The 24,872-nt window shown below is 39.4% G+C and overlaps 2 protein-coding genes across 3 annotated transcripts; one reads left to right on the top strand and one right to left on the bottom strand.

The window, feature by feature from the left end:
- Positions 1–121: 121 nt before the first annotated feature.
- Positions 122–20,818, top strand: LOC117994991 (uncharacterized). 2 transcript variants are annotated; one of them, XM_069508170.1, is made up of 17 exons: positions 122–203; positions 989–1,101; positions 1,947–2,136; positions 2,890–2,946; positions 3,106–3,198; positions 4,429–4,563; positions 4,715–6,455; positions 7,063–7,394; positions 8,872–9,002; positions 10,173–10,247; positions 11,962–12,106; positions 14,254–14,354; positions 14,777–14,879; positions 15,668–15,799; positions 16,103–16,312; positions 17,615–17,758; positions 18,611–20,818. In XM_069508170.1, exons 2-17 carry the CDS (start codon positions 998–1,000, stop codon positions 18,695–18,697), a joined length of 3,780 nt encoding a protein of 1,259 aa, XP_069364271.1. In that variant the 5' UTR covers positions 122–203; positions 989–997; the 3' UTR covers positions 18,698–20,818. The 2 variants fall into 2 exon arrangements, with proteins under 2 accessions (XP_069364271.1, XP_069364272.1); XM_069508171.1 differs by lacking the exon at positions 122–203 and adding an exon at positions 213–475.
- On the bottom strand, positions 20,816–24,539 carry LOC138404420 (zinc finger protein 3-like). The gene is made up of 3 exons (XM_069508280.1): positions 24,384–24,539; positions 23,432–23,915; positions 20,816–22,133 (listed from the first exon to the last, which is right to left on the bottom strand). Exons 2-3 carry the CDS (start codon positions 23,879–23,881, stop codon positions 21,405–21,407), a joined length of 1,179 nt encoding a protein of 392 aa, XP_069364381.1. The 5' UTR covers positions 23,882–23,915; positions 24,384–24,539; the 3' UTR covers positions 20,816–21,404.
- Between the last annotated feature and the right edge of the window lie 333 nt (positions 24,540–24,872).

Genomic DNA, 24,872 nt, shown 5'->3' with positions numbered 1-24,872 from the left:
TAAATTTTAATTAAAGAAAAATAAACCTAGTCGGTTGGTGTAGAGAGTACTTTTTCAACTTAGCGCCGCCGATAAATTGGTTGGCATGATCGGATAGTGTAAAGTTGATTTAAATCTGTGGCGTGGCACGCTGTTTTGTTCCGGAAAAATTCTTTCTCGAGAAAATGGCTGATCGTCTTCTGGGTACATGGTAGACTTTTGAGGTATTTACATCTTGGTTATTATAGTGGTTATTCGTCGTGAATTTATCCAAGTTCCAAGTTTCGATAATATCGTCTGCGTTTCAAATTCGAAATTGTCAGAAATTGAAAACAAAAATATTAGGGCTTTATTGTAGTGGTTGAATTATTTCATGGCCTTTCAATGCATGAAAATTATACTTTGCGACCTTATTATTTGGAGGGAACGGCGCCTTGTGTATTTAATGTGGTATCCAACATCGTACAGTATGATAGGAAGTTCTTACTTTTCATAGGTTAGTTAAGTTTTATGATTGTTTTAAGCGTTCTATTTACATTTTTGACCCATACAAAGCATAGAAATCATCAGTACAATGCGTAGTTCATTAGTTGTTATTCCTTTGTCTTAAATTCGTCCAAAAAGATTGCATGAATTTTCCCGCGTATCATTATATTTAGGCGTTTCAACTATGAGGCACTAATTGTGCCCAGTTTGCCACCATTCAATTACCATGCCATGATTCAATTACCTTTATTCGGTATTTGAACCATGATGAAAACAAACTTAAATTAATAAATAATATAAATGAAATAGATAAATAAAAAACCCACACAGCTTTGAGAACATTATGAAGAATTCTCAGGCATGCAGGTTTCCTGTCCTACCGATCTGCAATTGGTCAGCATAGTTTGTGGTAGACTATGACCAAAGCCTTCATATTCTGAGAGGAGACCTGTTCTCAGTACTGAGCCTGAGCCGGCAATAAGTTGATTATGAGACCCTACTCAGTTAAAAGTATTGTATGCAGGTATCCAGAATGTTGCGGAAGGTAGTGCCCAAGTTTGAGATGCGTTGCTGCGTGCCGCTGTGCAGCAATGATGCTGACAGCGTGTCACAGCCAGGTGACATATCCTTCCATATGTAAGTTTGTTTACTTTGTTACCATCCATAGTTTTCTTTTTTTTTTTAATAGAGATAGAGAGCAAACGAGCAAGCGGGTCAACTGATGTTAAGTGACTACCGCCGCCCATGAACATTTGCAGCACCAGAGGAACCGCCGATGCGTTGCTGGCCTTTTAGGAATTAATTCGTCCGCCCCTTGAATAACCCCATGTTGTAATGTAGTGGGAACACCGCCGATGGGAGTTGGTTCCACAGTTTGCACGTGCGTGGAAAGAAGGATCTGGCGCAGCGGACAGTTGAAGTGCACCAGACACCCAGGTGGCGAGGTTTTTACAATGCTTTTCCGCGTGGGGCGGGGGGGACGGAGTGGGGGTATTGAAGTGGGGACAGAAATATTGCAAACTAAATGAAGCACGCGAATTGGTACGTGTGGATTTAGGTTTTTAAAAATCCCATGATTTTCTGGGATAAAAAGTAGCCTATGTCACATTCCAGGTCTTTAACTATACCCATGCAAATGCAAATCACGTCAATCCGTTGCTCCGTTGCGACGTGGTTGAAGGACAAACCAATAAACCAACAAACAAACACACTTTCGCATTTATAATACGGGTACTGATAAAACATCTGGTTGACGCTAGAGGTCAACAAACGTTCCTTAAATAGGCTGTTCGGAGTCAATGCCGCGTTATGGCACCTCGTAGGTGGGTGATTGACCCTAGTTTTGCACGCTTTACATTGTGGGTTTGAAAAATACTAATTCACTAGGATATTAATAACTCAGTTTTTGCTACCATTCTAGTTACACCCTGTATAAAGGACTTCTGCAAAGTAACGCCTGCTTCTATACAACATTATTGCAGGTTCCCGGATTCGTCAGAAATGCGCAAGTTCTGGCTAGACGCGCTAGATCTGAACTCATGGTCCGAGAAGGATCCCGCAGCGGTGGCGAGCGCGGTGGTGTGCTCTGAGCACTTTGCTAGCTCTGACTTGTACAGCACCAAGAGTGGCTTCCGGAAACTGCGCGTCGGTGCTGTGCCTTTAGTTATACAGGTGACTTTCTTATACCTTGGGGGGCGGTAGGAGAACTAGAGTAACCGACATAGCTCAACGGGTTGCGATGCTGAAGTGGCAATTGCAGGGCATATAGTTCATACAACCGATAGATGTTGGGGTCCCAAGGTGCTGGAATGGCGACCTCGCACCGGAAGACGCAGCGTTGGAAGACCCCCCACTAGGTGGACGGACGACATCAGACAAGTCGCAGGGAGCCGCTGGATGGCGGCGGCGCAAGACCGTGGCGTGTGGAAGTCCCTACAAGAGACCTCTGTCCAGCAGTGGACATCTATTGGTTGATGATGATGATGATCTTGGGGCTATGAAGGTTCTGGAACACCCGTCTGACCGTCCGTTGACCGTCTCGGAACAGGTCAGGTCAACGGCGGAGTATCCTAGCCGAGTCCAGCGACACACTTTGCTATTTTACCTATTTGGTGTTGGCCTATTGGTTATTTCTTCTAAAATTATTCATATCTTACCAATAGATAGCGCCGTGTTCTTGTCCAGTCTATCGGGTTCAAATAACACAAAGTTCACCAATTAAATACAGATTTATTACAGTTACAATGTTACAACATAAAATAGAATAAATACTGTGACAAACTAATAAGAAAGGACCTAATACTGCGGCGGCAGGGAGCGAACTGACTGCTCACGCTATTTCTACAAATATATGCCCCGTGTGGCGAAATGCTGGCGTCAGCAGCTCTCTACAGCTATTGTTATTTTTGTTCTCTTTGTTCCCAGGAATCCTTGGACGATGAGGCGATGGCAGAAGATGAGCATCTCGTAGAGCAACTACAGGTAAGCTACTACTATCACTAAATGTATTTATTTTACCAAATTTCACTTCATCCACACCTCGAGCTATCCTATTTTATTTTATTTTTAAATCTTAGTTTAAATAATAAAGAAATAATATTTATCAAATTCAAAAGTAGGAAAATACCCAATTGTTTGCAGGTGTGCAGGATTTGCCTGGAGACTGAAGGCAGATTAATTTCCATGTCAGATTGTAAATTGGATGAAGTCTATCAAAATCTGACCGGATGTTTGGTAAGAAAACATTTTTTTTTCACCCCTTGTGCGAGTTGCCAAGTACTTTTTAGGGTTCCCCGTACCCGACCAATAATAGGCTGTGATAGCCTAGTGGTTAGGACGTCCGCCTTCTATTCGGAGGTCGGGGGTTCCATCCCGGGCACGCACCTTTAACTTTTCAGAGATATGTGCGTTTTAAGTAATTAAATATCACTCGCTTTAACGGTGAAGGGAAACAACGTGAGGAAACCTGCATGCCTAAGAGTTCTCCATAATGTTCTCAAAGGTGTGTGAAGTCTACCAATCCGCACATGGCCAGCGTGGTAGACTATGGCCAAAACCCTTCTCACTCTGTGAGGAGACCCGTGCTCTGTAGTGAGCCGGCGATGGGTTGATCATGATGATGTACCCGACCAACGGAACTAAGCCTCCGCCATCTGTCCGTCTATCTGTCTGTCTGTCTGTTTGTCAGCGGGCTGTATCGCGTGAACCGTAATAAAGCGGAGTATAATAAGGCTTTAAGTATAACTGGTGATATATGGCACGACGCGACGTTCAAAAACTTAAGGTGATTTGATAGACTCAGCCGCAAAAATTCAAATTTTAGTTAGTTTTTCGAAAGTAGTAGACTAATAATACATCGAAGGCTTATGGTAATGAGTTTTCCGTGCATTACATTTATGCATCTACATGTTTTTCCATAAAACTTTGGTCAAAAATACTTATTTACTTCATATTTGTGCAAATTTGGGAAAATTCAGAAAATTATCTTTCAGGAACAAATATGAAGTAAAGAGTATTTTTGACCAAAGTTTTATGGAAAAACATGTAGATGCATAAGTGTTTTGCCCGCAAAACGCATTACCATAAGCTTCTGATGTATGATTAGTCTACTATTTTCGAAAAACCGGCCAAGTGCGAGTCAGGCTCGCGCAATGAGGGTTCCGTACTAAAGTCGTATTTTTTCGACATTTTGCAGGATAATTCAAAAACTATGATGCATAAAAATTAATAAAAATCTGTTTTAGAATGTACAGGTGAAGACCTTTCATATGATATAGTTACCCACTTGATATAGTTATCTCACTTCGATAGTTGAAAATACTAATTATTAGTTCATGACCACAATTTAACTTTTTTTGTGTGATCTAACCCTAAATTCACGGTTTTCAGATTTTTCAAACTAAAATTTGAATTTTCGCGGCTGGGCCTATCAAATCACTTTAACATGTTAATTTGTTTGTTTAGATGAGTAACGATTTACGCGTGTCGCAGACGTTTTGTCCCGAGTGCGCGCAGAGACTTAGAAACTTCGAGAAGTTCCGCGAGAAGAGTCTCACGGCTGACCAATTGATATCTAATTTGTTGAAGACAACTGAATGGGTAAGTGTCATTAAAAATCCGATAAACATTGACTTCTGTATTACTACAAAATTCACGTCATTTTATTACTACAGTCCAAGACCCTATTATTATGAAAAAGTCTATGTAGTGTGTAGTCTACGTAAAACTGAATTTTATATTAATGTTTCAGTCGATAAAGGAAGAGTTTATGAAAATAGAACGTGAAGAACACGGTCTAGAATCGAATATGGGAAAAGTTCTCCTAAACTACGATCATTGTGATCTGTTCATAAAAGAAAATTTCGATAACAAACAAATTACAAGTACCCATACATCTAGTACTGAATTGAATGAACTGACAGTTATTAATACGCCCAATGTATCCGGAACCGGCATAAAGATAGAGAAACTGACGCCTGCACCACACAAATTGGCACGACCAGCCCCAAACCCACTATCATCTAACTTCTCATCTATTCCCTTTAAACAGAATACACCTCATGTACAACAAACAGCTCTTAGGACATACCCATCACCCAGTTTGATAAAAAAGGCTCAGAAAGCACCAAATTTATTACAAACATCACCCAAACCTAAAATAAATGTAACGCAAATGCCTAAAAATATTGCAACAGATACAAGAATGAACACACAAAACATATCTGATCAAACCACATATTCTAATAGACAATCTGGCATAAAAATTGTAAACCGTAATGAAACTAACCAAACTAAAACAAACACGCCAGTATTTGAGAATCAAGTTGTTATCAAAAAAGAAATAAATCCAGACAATCCAGAACAGACGCGTATCCAAGTCGATTATATACCAGTCATAGATGTAGTGATTGATAAGAAATTCAAAATTGTCAGAAAAGAGGAAATGTTACTGAAGAACACTCAATTAATCTTTAATAATAACAAAGCTATCGTTCAACAAATAGAAAAAAATAATAAAGCTGTTATAAGAAACAAACGTGGTGTACCAATAGGTATAGATCTGAATAAGAGCAATCTATCGGTTGTGACGAACAAACAGCCGATACTTCCGGTGATCGTGGGTGATCGCATAGTAATGCCGAATGCGCAAGACATGCCCAAAAATGTACCGACACCAAATACAGCTTCAACAGCAATACATCATATACCCATAAATACAAAAACTCAAGCTAAAACTGTGCCTATTATGAAACATATTCAACAACCTATTTCTCAAAATAAACCCAAAAATAGGCAGTTTGTACAAGAAAAACCCAAAATTATTCCAACTAGTTCCCAAAGTAACAAAAACGTATCAGTTACGAAAAACACTCAAAAACATATGCCGATAATAACCGATGAAAATCCGAAAGATATGCCTTTAATTGAGGACAATCAAAATAATATGCCTGTAATTGAAGACAACCATACAGAAATCGATAATAATCAAACCGAAATTGGAAACATTTGTGAAGTTCCAGTAGAAAATTATGAAGAACAAGAATTCTATGAAGAACCCATTGAAGAAACTGTCGTCACTGAAGATTATTTAGAAATGAATTCGGAATCGGATACTGAAATGCAAGATATCAAAAAAGAAGTTGAAAATATAATTAAAGAAGAAACAGATGAAGTTTCAAATACGTATACAGATCCTCTCGATGCTGACGAAATGAAATGTACAACTGATAGTAATGAAAATGAAAATAATGAAACATGGGATGAAAATCAGGAAAACAATGAAACATGGGATGGCAATCAAGACAATAATGAAACATGGGACGAGAACCAAGAAAATACTGAAACGTATGATGAAAATCAAGAAAATACTGAAACGTATGATGAAAATCAAGAAAATGATGAAACGTGGGATGAAAATCAAGAAAATGATGAAACGTGGGATGAAAATGATGAAAATCGTGAAAAGTGGGTGCCAGATGACTTCTCTGAAGGTACGTTTCGATAATAATAAATTAATCGTCAAACAGAACTACTTTCTAATTTAAAATATTTTAATATAAGTAGCTTACGCCCGCGAATTTGTCCGCGTGGACTACACAAAATTCAAACCCCTGTTTTACCCCCTTAGGGGTTGAATTTTTACAAATCCTTTCTTAGCGGATGCCTTCGTCATAATAGCTATCTGCATGTCAAATTTCAGCCTGATTAATCCTGTAGTTTCAGCTGTGCTGTCAACTAGTCATGTTATTGTTATTTTTTGTATTTGCCGCCTTTTGAATGGAAGTCACGTGATCCGTTGTGACTTGTGTGGCAACCATCTTGAATCGATTTGTATAAATACGGGTGTTTGATGATTTTTAGAGTAGTCTCGTTCTGACGCGGGACTCAACCGAGTATTAAATGCTTTTTGTGTTTAGGCCGCCATTTTGATTCAGTGGTTTCAATATAATTGTGCCCTAATCAAGTTAATATTGCAGTAAGGTTATTATGTAAAACTCGATAAGCCGCTGCGTGTCGTGGTTAATGTTTAACTTCACTTCTGGTATGTTTATATTATAATCTTTCTTTTCATCTTTTTCTTTCTTTCATAACCTCAAGATGAAGACAACGAAAACGACCAAAACAGCGAAGCCGAAGAAAGTATTGAGCCCAAAAAAATCATCGACAGATTTGACCCTGAAGTGTTAAAAAGAACTAGAATGCAAAGAAAACGGAAATCCGTCCTACGCAATTATGGAAAAGCATATTTTTCCGATGATTTAAACGATGTCATTTTCTCAATAACCAAGTTGAGTTTTGAGGAACAGTTGATTGAAATAAGGAACAGACTCTACACTAAATTCAAGAACGCCGCGTTCACTTGCGGCTTTTGTTATAGAGGATTCATGAATGAATACGCTTACAATAGACACATTGCGCTCCACAACAGTGTGAGTACCCTCTTTTTCTCCTTTAAATATCGATCTCAACAAAAAAAAAGTAAGTACCCTCTTTTTTATGCTACTCGAAATATCTTCTTAAAATTTAAGGGCAAATCATAACTAGTCATTTTGATTTCATAATAAGCATTTTAAGGTATAGGAGTAAGTTACGTAAGGGCGGCTATCTGGAGCGAGGGTTGAAGGTAGAAGTCCTTTTTTGGTTACGAAAATGATTTAATTAGGACATTCGTGTCGACGTTGGGACACGAAGGCCTTTACTTAACTATTTTATCTATTTTTTTATTTTTCTTTATTGGGTTTACCAACAGCTTAGTCATTCACAAAAACAATTTTAACTATTTAAAATACATTCACAAAATGACAAGCTTATTACAGCATGCATACAAATTATCATACATTTCCTAAAGCTAATTAACAAAATTAAATTAGATTACATATTAAATACAAATTAATGATTATTATTTACATACAAATATTTGTTGTATGTAAATACTATTTATTTAATTATTTTTAATCGTCACTTCGCACCTATTGCTTAATACTATATCTAGAAATTTTCGCCTAAACAGCATAGCTATTAGAGAATATGTCTATTTCACTCTGTTGACGCCCGCTGTTGTTATAGAGATCAGAAATTCGAGGAATGGCGGAATGGTTACCTGAGTTAGTTCTGCAATACCTGACATATTATAACAAATTACAAGGTCATCTAAGTTACAATACTACTTATGTTAGATTAATGATACCTTAATACTAACTCTATAGATATTATATCGATTTCCCCTCTACCGTTCTGTGGTCGGTTAGCACCAGAGATCGCGTACAGAGGTGGCTGCACACCTTGATGATTCCATGTGCCGGAATGTGATGAGATGGCAAATTTTTACACGCAGCTGGACTGCTAGACGACATGTTAGCTCCCCCGGCGATGCCTGGGTTTTATATAGATATAATGTGTTTATAAACACTCTTGTGGAATAAAAGACTCTGTAAAGAGAATTATGTTTTATTAACGACATTGTCTACCTGACATTTTACAAAAACCAAACACATAAGGTGTTGAAGATTATCTTACCTGTAAAGAGAAACAACAATTGAAGCTATTATTTCACTGTTAATTCCCCTAGGTATTGTTTAAACTTTAAATTCTAATTTTATATTATAATTCGAAATTCACTCGCACAGCTAACGTTTTTAATAAATAACAACCTGACAGTTGACACTTGACAGCTCTATGTCGTGTCAATGCGCGGCAGATTCAAATCATGAAATCATAGACATAGATAAGTGATGACATTGACATAGACAAATAAATGAAGAGAACTAAATGGGCTTCCTAAGTTCATTTATATAGATAGCTAAGGATAGCTGTATCCGTAACTTTTTTTTTTGTTTTATCATTTACAAAAATTATTTAACTATAAAACTAGTAGATAAATATATTTATCGTATATCCCATTGACAGGAGGATGGGCACCACGCGTGCGAGGTGTGCAAGTTCAAATTCAAGACAGCAAAGTTGCTGAGCAATCACATTGCAGCAAGACACGCCACCAAGTTCAGTTGCAACCTGTGCGAGTTCACCAGCACTGCTCCGTAAGCATCACCTCAACTCTATTTTTCCGTTAGGAAAATCCATTATTTTATTTTATTTATTTATTTGATATTATGCTGACGATAAATTTTTTGTGTGATGTAACTACAAATTCAGTTTTGAAAACCGAAAGGTCGACGGTTCAAACTCCGCCCGTTGCACTATTGTCGTACCTACTCCTAGCACAAGCTTGACGCTTAGTTGGAGAGAAAAGGGGAATATTAGTCATTTAACATGGCTAATATTCTTTTAAAAAAATAAAAAAAAGTTTTCAGATTTTTCCCCTGATGTCTGCTATAAGATCTACCTACCTGCCAAACTTCATGATTCTGTGTCAACGGGAAGTACCCTGTAGGTTTCTTGACAGACAAACAGACAGACAACAAAGTGATCCTATAAGGGTTCCGTTTTTCCTTTTGAGGTACGGAACCCTAAAAAATTTCATTGGTGTACATTCGGTTTAGTCGCCGCAAACAAAATTTTTTTTTTGCCGATGCGACTTATAAAAGTTGTAGTTAGTACTGTACCCCCCATATTGAATTAGCTATTCTTATTATTTATTTGTGTTGAATTACGTACTCTTATTATTTACTAGCTGATGCCCGCGACTTCGTACGCGTGGATTTAGGTATTTATAAATCCTGTGGGAACTCTTAAATTTTCCGGGATAAAAAGTAGACTATGTCCTTCCCCGGGTTGCAAGCTACCTCTGTACCAAATTTCGTCAAAATCGGTTGAACGGTTAAGCCGTGAAAAGCTAGCAGACAGACAGACACACACTTTCGCATTTATAATAAAATAAATAAATAAAATAAAAAGCCTTTTATTCCTTACATTTTGCAATAGTTTAAATTATCTATGTTTTGTTAGTTGGTTAGTTGAACTTATAATTTAGTTGTTAGTATTGTTAGGATTATTATTATTATCCATGCAAGGACCCCAGGTTGGGTAAAGGCCTCCTCCAACGATAAATAAATAAATAAATAAATAAATAATAAATTTATTCATAAGAATGCAGGTGACATAACATGGTTATAAAATTAGTTGGCGAGCCTTATGCATTCTACCTTAGAATATTGGTGTATGAATATTTAAATATTACATTACAGTTAAATTTTTAAAAACATGTCCATTTATCTCGCATTTATAATATTAGTATGGATTTGTTGCAGCGAACCCGCGCGGCTGCACGGGATGAAGCATAGAGGCATCCGATACCAGTGTCCGCACTGCCCTGAAGATTACTTGTAAGTTGTATTCACCACATTCCGCACATTGTCTTAAGGGGACTCAGTTCGGTGCTTTCTTCATACAAACGTAGGAGGGAAATTACAACAATATTCGATATTGTACGCACAAAACTAAGAATTATATCGATTTATCTCGTCATTATCTAGGTTTATTGATATATAAAACATTGAAAAAAATATTGATTTAAAAGTTACGAGGCTCAAAAGATTCCTATTTTAACACTAAATTAATGACAACTTTGGGCGTAAATAAATAAGATTAGGGATATGAAAATTCTAAAACAATTTATCATTAGACGTAGTTTATTTATTCATTAGTTGAAATAACTTTACTTTGCAAACATAAATTCAGCAGTTTTTTCTCAAAAATACTTTTCCTAAACCCTTTTCGCGCGCTTGATTTCGGTGAAAATCATCGTGTCTCTCAACTTTCTCATACAATGTCAAGTGAAAAGCAAACATGTTACCCACGTGCGCTGCCAATTTCGGTCGTGCGTCCTGCGTCACCTTAATTACGTGACTTTTGAGTCCACCAATCACAACAAAGCATTCTCCCCTGTCCCCCGCCAACAGTTTGTAGGGAGTCAAGGAGGCGCCCCGGGAAAGAGCCACTGAGCAAGTACCGAACGGGCGCCCTCCCGCGCTTCGGCCCGCGAGGTTGGTGGAGCCATGGGAGGTGATGGTTTGTCCCCCGCCATTTTACAATTTTGTTTTCATACAAAACCGAGTCAATGCCGCGTCGTAGGCGGGGCATTGACCCGAGTTTTGCACGCTATACATTGCGGGTTTGGAAAATACTAAATCACTAAAACTACAAAATGAGGCAAATGGTTATTGGTATTGGATAGTGTTTATGTAGTATAACAATGTGGCTAATTCCATTGTACACAATCTCTAAACTAAACTAAAATAACATGTCTAAATCTATTGCTATCCCTTTCATAATGTTGCTTGCAAAAAAGGATAGCACTAGATTTAGACCTGTTAATTTAGTTTAGTTTAGAGATTGTGTACAAGAGAATCGGCCCCAATAACGCTTAGTTTTTGCTAGCGTTAGATTTTAGAAGGTTACACCCTGTACATATGTTACAGACATTATCAAACACCTTGTATACTTACATGCACCACTAAAGGCACAGCTTCCGCCCTGACTCCTTAAGGTGACGCAGTACGCTCGACCGAACCTATTTGCTTTTCACTTGACATTGTATGAGAAAGGTGAGAGGAGAGGCACGATGATGTTCACCGAAATCAAGGGTTTAGGAAAAGTATTTTTGAGAAAAAACTACTGAATTTATGTTTGCAAAGTAAAGTTATTTCAACTAATGAATAAATAAACTATGTCTATTGATAATTTGAAATTAGAATTTTCATATCCCTAATCTTATTTATTTACGCCCAAAGTTGTCGTAAATTTAGTGTAAAAAAAAAGGAATCTTTTGAGGCTCGTAACTTTTAAATCAATATTTTTTTCAATGTTTTATATATCAATGAACCTAGATAAAGACGAGATAAATCGATATAATTCTTAGTTTTGTGCGTACAATATCGAATATTGTTGTATTTTCCCTCCTCCGTTTGTATGAAGAAAGCACTGAAGTGAGTCCCCTTAGTTTTAGATATGTAGAAGTCGTCAAACAAGAAGTGTTGGGAGCATACAGCCGGGTTGTATATGATACCTCGATTCTATTTGTTCTGTTTGTTTCAACAGGCGATACACGGTTCTGATGGACCACATGGCCATCAAGCACTCCCCGGAGAGCCTGTGCCCCGTGTGCGGCCTCAAGCTGGGCAGCGACGAGGAGCTGGAGCGACACAAGACCGCCCGACACACGGCACAGTGCGACCAGGACCGGGTATGCTATCAGTGGCGGATTAGCCACGTATCAAAACTAGCAAATAAAGCTTTCCCCGCGCGTCAACTTTTTCTGACCGTAAAGCGGCAGATATTGGGAGAATTTTTTTATTACAAAAAAGGGCAATACGCGCAATTTATAACTTAAGACCACGCGATTCCCTTCGAGAGAAATTTAAGGAAATAGATATCCTTACTGTAGCCTCTCAATATATTTATAATAACATAATTTTTGTAAGACAAAATATTCTTAGTTACAAGAAAATTGGTGATCTACACAATAGGCTAACTAGAAACAGAAACAAACTTGCAGCTCCTGCCTTCCGCCTCAGGAAAGTCCAAAAGTCATTTGTGGGTATTGGTATTACCTTTTATAATAAAATCCCGCAAACTATTTTGGACTTACCTTTGCACAAGTTTAAAAATCTATTAAAAATATGCTCCTGAAAAAAGCATATTACACAATTGAAGATTATCTAAATGATAAAAGAGCGTGGATTTGACCTGCAGCTCGTTCCAGCAACGCACAACACTGCAAATACTATTTTATACATGGCATAATCTTGTACCTATATCAAATATTTGAAAAGAGCAACCGCCGAGTTTCTTGCTGGTTCTTCTCGGCAGGAAAGGCATTCCGAACCAGTGGTAGATGCATCCGACTATTCGTAAGCACTTGTAAAAGTTTATACGAATAAAAAAGATTTTCATTTTTCATTTTCATTTTCATTTTCATTTAGATCGACGACTGAAAATAATAAGTATATTTCAAAATCAATGTACCTACGTCTTTCATAACATGAAAACTTATTAAAATCTAGAGGATGCCCGCGACTTCGTCCGCGTGGATTTAGTTTTTAAAAATCCCGTGGGAACTCTTTGTTTTTCCGGGATAAAAAGTAGCATATGTCCTTCCCCGGGATGCAAGCTATCTCTGTACCAAATTTCGTCAAAATCGGTTGAACGGTTGAGCCGTGAAAAGCTAGCAGACAGACAGACACACTTTCGCATTTATAATATTAGTATGGATTAGTTGAGGAACACGCTGAGCCAAAAACGTTTTAATCACCTCATGTAAATCCATGTCTGTGGCCCCAAGTTGGGCAGCGACGAGGAGTTGGAGCGACACAAAACCGCCCGACACACGACACAGTGCGACCCGGGTATGCTATCACTTGGTCTACTCAATAGCGATTGTCACTATAAGTCCCGCAAATTGCTATTGCGCTGAAACCATGTCTCATTAATATCGAAATGACGTCATGACGACGTCAGCCGACATAAAAATATACCATCAGCTGGAAACTTCAGTCTACTGCTGACGTCACTAAAATGGCGGCCACACGCATTAGCAATTTGCGGGACTTATCTCACTCATCTCAAAGAACAACTTCTGTTTAGTTTGTTACAAGACGGGTCATACTGAATTAAAATGTATGACAAAAATAATACAACAAAATTATTAGATCGACTGCTTGAAACGCCACCTGCTTGCAACTGTGGCGACCGCCAAAACTGTACAAATGTCCCCTTTGTTCTTGTTAAAATATTCTAAGCCTTCGTTCTCCAACAGCGCCCCCCTGTCAATGTCATTCAAGTGCCAAGAGAGCCTTGTAGCACTGTAATGTCCACCATACCGCACTAGTATCATAAATAACTATTGCTGTTGACAGTGGGACACCGCGACACACTGCGAATTGCGCTGAAACCATGTCTCATTAATATCGAAATGACGTCATGACGACGTCAGCCGACATAAAAATATACCATCAGCTGGAAACTTCAGTCTACTGCTGACGTCACTAAAATGGCGGCCACACGCATTAGCAATTTGCGGGACTTATCTCACTCATCTCAAAGAACAACTTCTGTTTAGTTTGTTACAAGACGGGTCATACTGAATTAAAATGTATGACAAAAATAATACAACAAAATTATTAGATCGACTGCTTGAAACGCCACCTGCTTGCAACTGTGGCGACCGCCAAAACTGTACAAATGTCCCCTTTGTTCTTGTTAAAATATTCTAAGCCTTCGTTCTCCAACAGCGCCCCCCTGTCAATGTCATTCAAGTGCCAAGAGAGCCTTGTAGCACTGTAATGTCCACCATACCGCACTAGTATCATAAATAACTATTGCTGTTGACAGTGGGACACCGCGACACACTGCGAACGCTGCGACATTCTGTTCGCGAGCGAGGAAGCTTACAGATTCCACTTGGGCGTGTCCATCAAACACGACAGCGAGTTGTAAGTATTATTACTGTACTATAGCGATCGAATAGAATGATAGAGATACAATGAACTTAAAAGCTTCATCATCATCATCATGATCAACCCATCACCGGCTCACTACAGAGCACGGGTCTCCTCTCAGAGTGAAAAGGGTTTTGGCCATAGTCTACCACGCTGGCCATGTGCGGATTGGTAGACTTCACACACCTTTGAGAACATTATGGAGAACTCTCAGGCATGCAGGTTTCCTCACGATGTTTTCCTTCACCGTTAAAGCAAGTGATATTTTAATTACTTAAAAACGCACATAACTCCGAAAAGTTAGAGGTGCGTGCCCGGGATCGAACCCCCGACCTCCGATTGGAAGGCGGACGTCCTAACCACTAGGCTACCACAGCTATATTATGTATGGATTTTTAATTATATATTTTTCACAGCATAATTGAACATCAAAAAGCTAAGAGGACTCAGGAGGAGTACATGAAGCCTGCAAGTCAGTATAAGAAACCAGATATCCTTGGACCACTCACATGTGAACAGGTACACAGTAGAATCTAATCATAATCATAATTTATTATTGCAAATACAGGTTTTATAGGTGGTACAGCAGCTAAATATATAAAAAAAACAGGCTCGCGCAACGAGGGTTCCGTACTACAGTCGTATTTTTTCGGCATTTTGCGCGATAATTCAAAAACAATGATGCATAAAAATAAATAAAAATCTGTTTTAGAATGTACATGTGAAGACCTTTCATATGATACCCCACTTGATATAGTTATCTCACTTCGAAAGTTTAAAATACTAATTATTAGTTCATGACCACAATTTAATTTTTTTGTGTGTGATGTAACCACGGTAATTCACGGTTTTGTAGAGCGTTGTCTCTGTCACCTATATGACGTTTTGTCGGTCTCAACGACAGAGACAACGTTCTACGAAACCGCTATCTCTTATACTATAGGACTATGTTAAAAATGTGTTAAAAGTATGCTCCTAAAAAAAGCATATTATACAGTCGCAGACTATGTAAACGATAAAAAAGCTTGGATTTGACTCGCTCCAGCAATGCACGGGGCTGCAGTGCATTAAAATGAGCAACCGCCGAGTTTCTTGCTGGTTCTTCTCGGTGGGAACGGCGTTCCGAACCAGTGGTAAATTTATTATTACTTTGTTACTACAATTTTGGTACATGAAAAATAAAAATAAATAAATAAATAAAATAAATTAAAACTACCCAATTATTCGAAAGCGCTTGTAAAAAGTCTACTTGAATAAAAACATATTTTATTCTATTCTATTCTATTCTATTATTGTGTTTATTTCAGTGCGGCTTGAAAGTGGCGTCGCTAAGAAAGTACCACGCGCACTTCAGACGCGACCACCCGGACAAGACGCGGACCTTTTACCCGACTATGAAGAAAAAGGTGATGTGCGAACTTTGCGGGAGGTTCTTTAAGGTAAGCTTTTTAGGGTTCCGTAGCCGAATGGCAAAAAACGGAACCCTTATAGATTCGTCACGTCTGTCTGTCCGTCACTTTTTTCCGAAACTTTAAAAGCTATACTGTTGAAACTTGGTAAGTAGATGCATTCTGTGAACCGCATTAAGATTTTTACACAAAAATAGAAAATAAAATTAAATTTTGGGATTCCCCATACTTAGAACTGAAACTCAAAAATATATAAAGTGTTAATTCTAGTACTATGGTACGGTACCCTTGTTGTGCGAGCAACTCGCACTTAACCGTTTATTTTTGTTTCAGGCCCAATGGCAGTACGTGGAGCATCTAAGGCTGCACACAAACGAGCGACCGTACGCGTGCGAGATTTGCGGCAAGGCCTTCGTCACCAACCGTCTGTTGTGCCAGCATCGCAGCGTGCACGGCGTGCAACCTCGCAGGCGGCCGGACATAAGATGTAGACTTTGCGGCAAGACCTTCGCCAATAGGGGCAATCTACATCGACATATGGGCGTGAGTATACCAAAATTTAGGTTTTTGTCCGAGAACTTCAAGTTCTTGCCGAGAACTTTAGGTTCTTAAACTATGAGTCGAAAGTTCTTGTATTGTACAGTTGAATTTGGAGCCAAGAACCTAAAGTTCTCGACAAGAACTACAGGTTCTCTGTAGAAATACGTTTTTTATGAAACGTGGTGAAAAGACCTTCGCTAATAGGGGCAATCTACATCGACATATGGGCGTGAGTATACCAAAATTTAGGTTTTTGTCGAGAACTTCAAGTTCTTGCCGAGAACTTTAGGTTCTTAAACTATGAGTCGAAAGTTCTTGTATTGTACAGTTGAATTTGGAGCCAAGAACCTAAAGTTCACGACAAGAACTACAGGTTCTCTGTAGAAATACGTTTTTTTATAAAACATGGTGGTACAAACGGCGTGCACCATCGCAAACGGCTGGATATAAGATGTAGACTTTGCGGCAAGACCTTCGCCAATAGGGGCAATCTACATCGACATATGGGCGTGAGTATACCAAAATTTAGGTTTTTGCCCGAGAACTTCAAGTTCTTGCCGAGAACTTTAGGTTCTTAAACTATGAGTCGAAAGTTCTTGTATTGTACAGTTGAATTTGGAGCCAAGAACCTGTAGTTCTCGACAAGAACTACAGGTTCTCTGTAGAAATACGTTTTTTATGAAACGTGGTGAAAAGACCTTCGCTAATAGGGGCAATCTACGTCGACATATGGGCGTGAGTATACCAAAATTTAGGTTTTTGTCGAGAACTTCAAGTTCTTGCCGAGAACTTTAGGTTCTTAAACTATGAGTCGAAAGTTCTTGTATTGTACAGTTGAATTTGGAGCCAAGAACCTGTAGTTCTCGACAAGAACTACAGGTTCTCTGTAGAAATACGTTTTTTTAAGAAACATGGTGGTTTAAGTCATAACCGTCTCTTGTGTGCGTATCGCTACGTATAGTACGCGACAGGTCGAGATGGTAATCGGGGTATGAGGCGGGGGGGACGCTCCGCACTATCCCACACTGGGTTGGCGCGGGGGGTGTGCGGGGTGTACCCACCCCCATTGCCATCTCGACCTGTCGCGTACTAAACGGCGTACAAAATTTTATATATTATATGGAAATTACTATACCAAGTGGGGTACCATAATATAAAAAGGCTTTACTTGTACATTCTAAAACAGTTTTTGAATTATCGTGCAAAATGTCGAAACGACTGCAGTACGGAACCCTCGTTGCGCGAGCCTGACTCGCACTTGGCCGGTTTTTGAAATTGAAATGTCCTTTATTTCTTGTTTGTCAGGTCCACTCGGACGAGAAACGCTTCAAGTGTGAGATTTGCAACACGGCGTACCGACAGAAGGCCGAGATGAAGTCCCACTACGACCACGTGCATCTAAGGAAGCCGTGGCCGAAGCGACACAGGCCGAAACGAGACGGCTCTATGGTGAGGTCGCAAACGCATTTTTTTCGTGTGCGAGTCCGATTCGTCCATGACTGGTGTGGTGACGCGCGACAGCAGTAGCAATGCGACAGTTCATTTGCTGTCTCTCTTCTTCTTTTTATTTTGCTTTGTGGCTATTGCTGTCTCCCTTTAGCCGCTGTTACGTGTGACGTTTGACAGCAATGATCGTGAGATACATATTAACCCCGCGGGTTTTATATATAATATCCGTCAACCGCTTTACTGACGTAGTTAGTCGACGTTGGCCCGACTAGTTTCGAACCCATCCGGGGTCCTTTTTCAAGGAGTCAGTGTTCGCGCACGCGCCGCGGCTGTGACTGCGAGCTGCGCGTGCCGCTGCCCGTAGTGAAACTAGTCGGGCTAACGTCGACCAAATACGTGAGTAAAGTCGTTGACAGATATTATATTTTTTTTTTTTTTTTTATGAGTTTTTTTTTTTAATATTTATAATACTAGCTGATGCCCGCGACTTCGTCCACGTGGATTTAGGTTTTAGAAAATCCTGTAGGAACTCTACTCTCGAACTCTAGCCTATGTCCTTCCCCGGGATGCAAGCTGTCTCTACAAAATTTCGTCAAAATCGTTTGAACGGTTGAGGCGTGAAAAGCTAGCAGACAGACAGACACACTTTCGCATTTATAATATTATAGTATGGATTATAATAATGTAATAATTTTAAGTATCTAATTCATTATTTACCTAGCTTTAAGAAAAACCTGTAAAAAAAAAAACTTCTGGAATAAAGGCTCTTTTTATTTATTTTATTTTATTTTATTAGTATGGATGGATAATAATCACTCACGATAGTTTAAACGCTCAAATTTTTTTTTGCAGGCGAAGTCGGCGCCGACATCTGAAGACGACACTTCCCAGCAATACGTCGTGGAGGAAGTCGCCGAGGAAATGGAAATAGAGTATTGAGAACTACCTGATGCCTGCTTCTTCATACATTTATAGCCTGCACTATATACAGTGCGACAAGGCTCTCTTGGCACTTGAATGACATTGACAGGGGGGCGCTGTTGGAGAACGAAGGCTTAGAATATTTTAACAAGAACAAAGGGGACATTTGTACAGTTTTGGCGGTCGCCACAGTTGCAAGCAGGTGGCGTTTCAAGCAGTCGATCTAATAATTTTGTTGTATTATTTTTGTCATACATTTTAATTCAGTATGACCCGTCTTGTAACAAACTAAACAGAAGTTGTTCTTTGAGATGAGTGAGATAAGTCCCGCAAATTGCTAATGCGTGTGGCCGCCATTTTAGTGACGTCAGCAGTAGACTGAAGTTTCCAGCTGATGGTATATTTTTATGTCGGCTGACGTCGTCATGACGTCATTTCGATATTAATGAGACATGGTTTCAGCGCAATAGCAATTTGCGGGACTTATAGTGACAATCGCTATTGAGTAGATCGTGATAGTATACCCGGTCCTGTCCATAGAGCAGAAACAAAGAGGAGATGTTGTATTAAGATTTCCCTATGAAATATCGAGTGACATTTTGCGGGGTGAGTATTTAAACGTCGACGATCTCCCTGGCGCAGTGGTAAGCGCTGTGGTCTTATTAGTGGGAGGTCCCGGGTTCGATTCCGGGTCAGGGATTAGGAATTTTATAATTTCTAAATTTCTGGTCTGGTCTGGTGGGAGGCTGCGGCCGTGGCTAGTTACCACCCTACCGGCGAAGCCGTGCCGCCAAGCGATTTAGCGTTCCGGTGCGATGCGGCGTAGAAACCAAAGGGGGTTCACTAAAAACTGTGATACCCCTTCCAGGTACTTACGCTGGCACAGCAAATGGCGTATTGTGCCGAAACTCTGTTTTTAACCGACTTCAAAAAAAGGAGGAGGTTCTCAATTCGACTATGTTTTTCTTTTTTTATAGTTATGTTGAAATGTAGTGTTGTCTCTTACACACTTATGAAAATTTCGATAAGCTTGAGCTAGTTTCTGATCCGCTATGTTCTATGGGCCTTTGTATGGGTCTTTATATCTCTATGTGGAGAACAAGGGCTTAGATTCTAAGCCTTCGCCACGCGTCAAAATAGCCTTGTCGCACTGTAGAAGTTCCGCAAATTGCTAATGCGCGTGTCCGCCATTTTAGTGACGTCAGCACTAGTTTCCAGCTGATCGTATATTTTTATTTCGGATAACGTCAAAATGACGTCATTTCGATGTTAATGAGACATGTTTCCAGCGCAATAGCAATTTGCGGGACTTATACATAAAATTTTCATGGAGCCCTGTCCATTGATTTTGTCATAATATTATCATGTTTTAGTTGTAACGGCGTAAAATTTAACTCCTCACGCGCCATTTTTGTGTCAAATTTAATGTCAAAGTACGATGTTAGTACTTATTTTAATGGCAAATCGCTGCGCGATTGCGGGAGAATGACAGCTACAATGTCACGATCGCAATCACCTCTGATTGGTTGACACTCGCTCACTATTGGCTACAATGCATTGTTGCAACACGAATCGCACAAATTCAGCCAGTCACAACAATTGAGATAGTAATAATGATTGATGCAGGTTTTAGACAATCGCCCTACAGTACTTCTGAATTGACAGTGGACCCATAGACTTAAACTGGCGCGTGCGGAGTCATTCTTTACGGACTATACATTTGTTAATTATTTTGTATCTCCGTATATATCTTTCTCCGTATTATGAAAGGCCACGATTACACTTGTAAGTTTTACGGCGGTGACGTACTCGTCCGATTCGAGGCCGTGAAAATACGTTCTTAAATAAATAAATAAAAATCTTTTTTATTCTTAGATATAATTTTAAGAGAATTATTAGACACAGTGTATAATTACATGGCAGGTCGCGATAGCAATCGGGGAGGGAAAGCCCCGCACACCCGCACAGCCCCCGCGCTAACCAGGTGCGGGGGGGGGGGGTCCCCCACTCCATACCCCGATTGCCATCTTAACCTACTATATTTTTAGCGTTTAAACTACTATAATTTACTATATTTTTGTTAAGATTAGGTCAAATTATGTCATTAAGTTACGGATCGAAATAAAACTGTATAAGTCAGCTAAAGTATTTTATTTTCCATAAAAAATAAGTGTAATAAATATTAAAAAGAAAACAATTTTTTCTTACAGATTTTTTAATACAATAATAATAAAAAAAGGTAATCGTTTTTTATTTATCGTGAAAAATGTCGAAAAAATGCGACTTTAATACGGAACCCTCGATGCGCAAGCCTGACTCGCACTTGGTGTTTTTAGGGTTCCGTACCTCTAAAGGAAAAACGGAACCCTTATAGGATCACTTTGTTGCCTGTCTGTCGGTCTATCAAGAAACCTACAGGATACCTACTTCCCGTTGACCTAGAATAATGAAATTTGGCAGGTAGGTAGGTCTTATAGCAGACAATCGTGGAAAAATCTAAAAACCGTGAATTTGTGGTTACATCACGTAAAATTTCTATACTAAGTGGGGTATCATTTGAAAGGGCTTTACCTGTACATTTTAGAACAGATTTATTTTTATTTTTAGGCATAATAGTTTTTGATTCATCGTGCAAAATGTTGAAAAAATGCGACTGTAATACGGAACCCTCGGCGCGCGAGCCTGACTCGCACTTGGCCGGTTTTTTTTTACCTATAAAGGTTTTTCATTGGTGTGATTTTTTGTGATATTTTAAGGCACTTATCGCCATAGTATGGTAGTGACAATGCGAACAATAATAGCCGTTGTGAGTCGCCATGTGGATTTTGAGATAACTAGATTTTGAGCATTTGTAGTCACATTGCTCACAGTGATAACGTTTCTCTCCCGTGTGAGTCCGCATGTGAGCTCTTAAATGACTTGAGTTCGTACATTTATAGTCGCAACGCTCACAAGAATAAGGTTTTTCACCCGTGTGAGTCATCATGTGGTATTTAAAAGCACCTGCAGTGGAAGACTTATAGTCACAACGCTTGCATATATACGGTTTTTCACCAGTGTGAGTCCTCATGTGATTTTTAAGGGCACTTGACATGGTAAATTTACAGTCACATTGGTTACACGGATATGGTTTTTCACCTGTGTGAGTCCTCATGTGGTATTTAAGGGCACTTGATTTTGAGCATCTATAGTCGCATTGGTTGCAATGGTATGGTTTTTCACCAGTGTGAGACATCATGTGGGTTTTCATATGACTTGGTTTGACACATTTGTATGGGCAATGTTTACAGGAATTGGTTTTCTCTCGGGTCGTGGGTTTCGCTGGAGTATCCACATGTTCCAAGTTAGCAATATTGTAGGAGGTTATATTCATGCTCTTAGAGGAAGGAACTATCTGTTTGTTATTGATTGGTTGGCTGCTGTGCAAACTTGATTCGGCTTGAGAAGACTCCTGCTGAAAACAAAATATGTATATACAAAAGCCGGCAAGAAATATTGTACACTAGCTGATGCCCGCGACTTCGTCTGCGTGGAATTAGGTTTTTAAAAATCCAGTGAACTCTTTGATCAGAGGAACTCTTTGATTTTCCGGTATAAAAAGTAGCCTATGTCACTCTCCAGGTCTTAAATCTATACCTATGCAAAACATCACGTCATTCCGTTGCACCGTTGCGACGTGATTGAAGGACAAACCAACAAACACACGTTCGCATTTATAATAAAGGTACTTACTGATATTGAATGAGACTAGCTTATGCTCGTGACTTCGTCCGCGTGGACTACACAAATTTCAAACCCCTATTTTACCCTCTTAGGGGTTGAATTTTCAAAAATCCTTTCTTAGTGGATGCCTACATCATAATAGCTATCTACATGCCAAATTTCAGCCCGATCCGTCCAGTAGTTTGAGCTGTGCGTTGATAGATCAGTCAGTCAGTGAGTCACCTTTTCCTTTTATATATTTAGAGATTCATGATGATTATCTCAATCTATCAACGCACAGCTCAAACTGCTGGACAGTTTGAGCTGTATATATTTAGACTAGCTTATGCTCGCGACTTCGTCAGTCTGTCGGTCAGTCACCTTTTCCTTTTATATATTTAGATAAGAGCTTAAATGCATTTAGCTATCTCGCTCTAACAGTACCTAAGAGTCACAGTAGGGCTACTTTTGAGTTTTACGTCGTTTCTTCAACTCGTTTTTTCCTTTCAATATTCTAGACACAGTGCGCTCAGAGACGCCCGTCGCGTCCGCAGTACGTTTGAGGATATTAGCCAAAGGACTCAGGTCACATTTGTCACTATTAATGGCTTTCATAAAATTATATTCCTTTTGGTGAAAATGATACACTTTAGCGATAATTGCTCGTGCCTACAAACAATGAAACATACGATTAAAGCTTATTTCACACTCATCATCATCATCATGATCAACCCATCGCCGGCTCACTACAGAACGCGGGTCTCCTCTCAGAGTGAGAAGGGTTTTGGCCATAGTCTACCACGATGGCCATGTGCGGATTGGTAGACTTCACACACCTTTGAGAACATTATGGACAACTCTCAGGCATGAAACTGCAGAAACCTGCATGCCTGAGAGTTCTCCATAATGTTCTCAACGGTGTGTGAAGTCTACCAATCTGCACATGTCCAGCGTGGTCGGCTATGGCCAAAACCCTTCTCACTCTGAGAGGAGACTCGTGCTCTGTAGTGAGCCGGCGATGGGTTGATCATGATGATGAAGTCTACTCACTTGGTCATCCTCTGGATTATTGACATTTGTCTTTACATGTACTTCATCTTCAGATGACGTCTCTTCAGCTGTCTCTGTTTTGATTGGTATTACTATGTTTGTCATTGTTTGGTCTGAATCTGCAGTGTCAGAGTGTAGACTAGTGTTGGATAACTCTTCTTTGGGTACAGTAAAGTCCTTGTCATCATCAAGAGTGACCTCGGGGTCATCCAACATTTCCTCCTTAGGTTCTATGAGATAGTCTATTTCTATTTCAATAGGTATATCAATTGGTTGGTCTAAAACTGTGGTGTCTAAGTGATGACTAGTGTCTGATGGCTCTTCTTTGGGTACAATAAAGTCGTTGTGACCATCACACTCGTGCGTTATCTCTAGGTCATCTAGTATTTCCTGTTTAGGTTCTACTAGGTAGTGGGAATCCCATATAGAAGCAGTGTTTTGATCCTCCATCTTGCAAGTTTTTTGTTCAACTTATGTGGAAGTTCTGTGAGATTAAACAAGTTTTTTTTATTTTTTATAATAGAGACTAGCTGCTGCCCGCACCTTAATCTGCGTGGAATTAGCTTTTTAAAAATCCCATGGGAACTCTTTGATTTTCCGGGATAAAAAGTAGCCTATGTCACTCTCCCAGGTCTGTATCTATACCCATGCAAAAAATCACGTCAATCCGTTGCATCGATGCGACGTGATTGAAGGACAAACTAACAAACAAAGACACTTTCGCATTTATAATAAGGGTACTGATAGCTAGCAAACGAGCAGGCGGGTTGTAATCTAGTATGAGACAGGTTGAGATGGCACTTTAGGATCCAATGTTTCTCGGGTTGTCGAACTATGTGCCCTGCCGCTTCGCAACCAGCCTACGCCTATTATTAGTTTGTATTTGTGACTGCAGTACCAATTTGGATATTCATTGCAATAAATACGAAATTCTTCACATCAGAATACTCACTTAAGCCTAAATTTTAACACAGAATTCGCTATAGCATTCCGACTTCAACAACTTGCATTCCAGTTGTTACAACTATTAAATGTGACACCATAGGATACAAAATGAAAACTTGAAAATTTTATATCTCAATAAAACCCCTATTAACATACTGTATTTCATAAATTTTTTTTTTTTTTTTTTTTTTTTTTTAGGTATGTTTCTTAAAGCTAGCCTTATCTAATTACTATATAAATCATGACCGCGTGGAATGGTGCCAAGAATACTGGCTGCATTTCCGCGCTGGACAGCCAGGCTGATCCGCTGCGCAAAAAATGAGCCAGCCCTTCTGTCACCAGTTGAGGCTATTAATCGCGGTGAAATGTCTCGTAAAAAATTTTTAGCACTAAGACTCCATGGCCCCAGGGTCTCCACGGCAAACGGCACAAAAATGTAACTCTCTATAAGAGAGGCATACTTGCGCCGCTTGCCGTTTTCAGCTGTTTCTGCTGC

This window comes from Maniola hyperantus, chromosome 28 (assembly GCF_902806685.2).
Source record: "Maniola hyperantus chromosome 28, iAphHyp1.2, whole genome shotgun sequence".
Classification (NCBI taxonomy): domain Eukaryota; kingdom Metazoa; phylum Arthropoda; class Insecta; order Lepidoptera; family Nymphalidae; genus Maniola; species Maniola hyperantus.
Note: the sequence above shows the minus strand (reverse complement) of the source record. Positions and strands in the feature narration are given on the sequence as shown.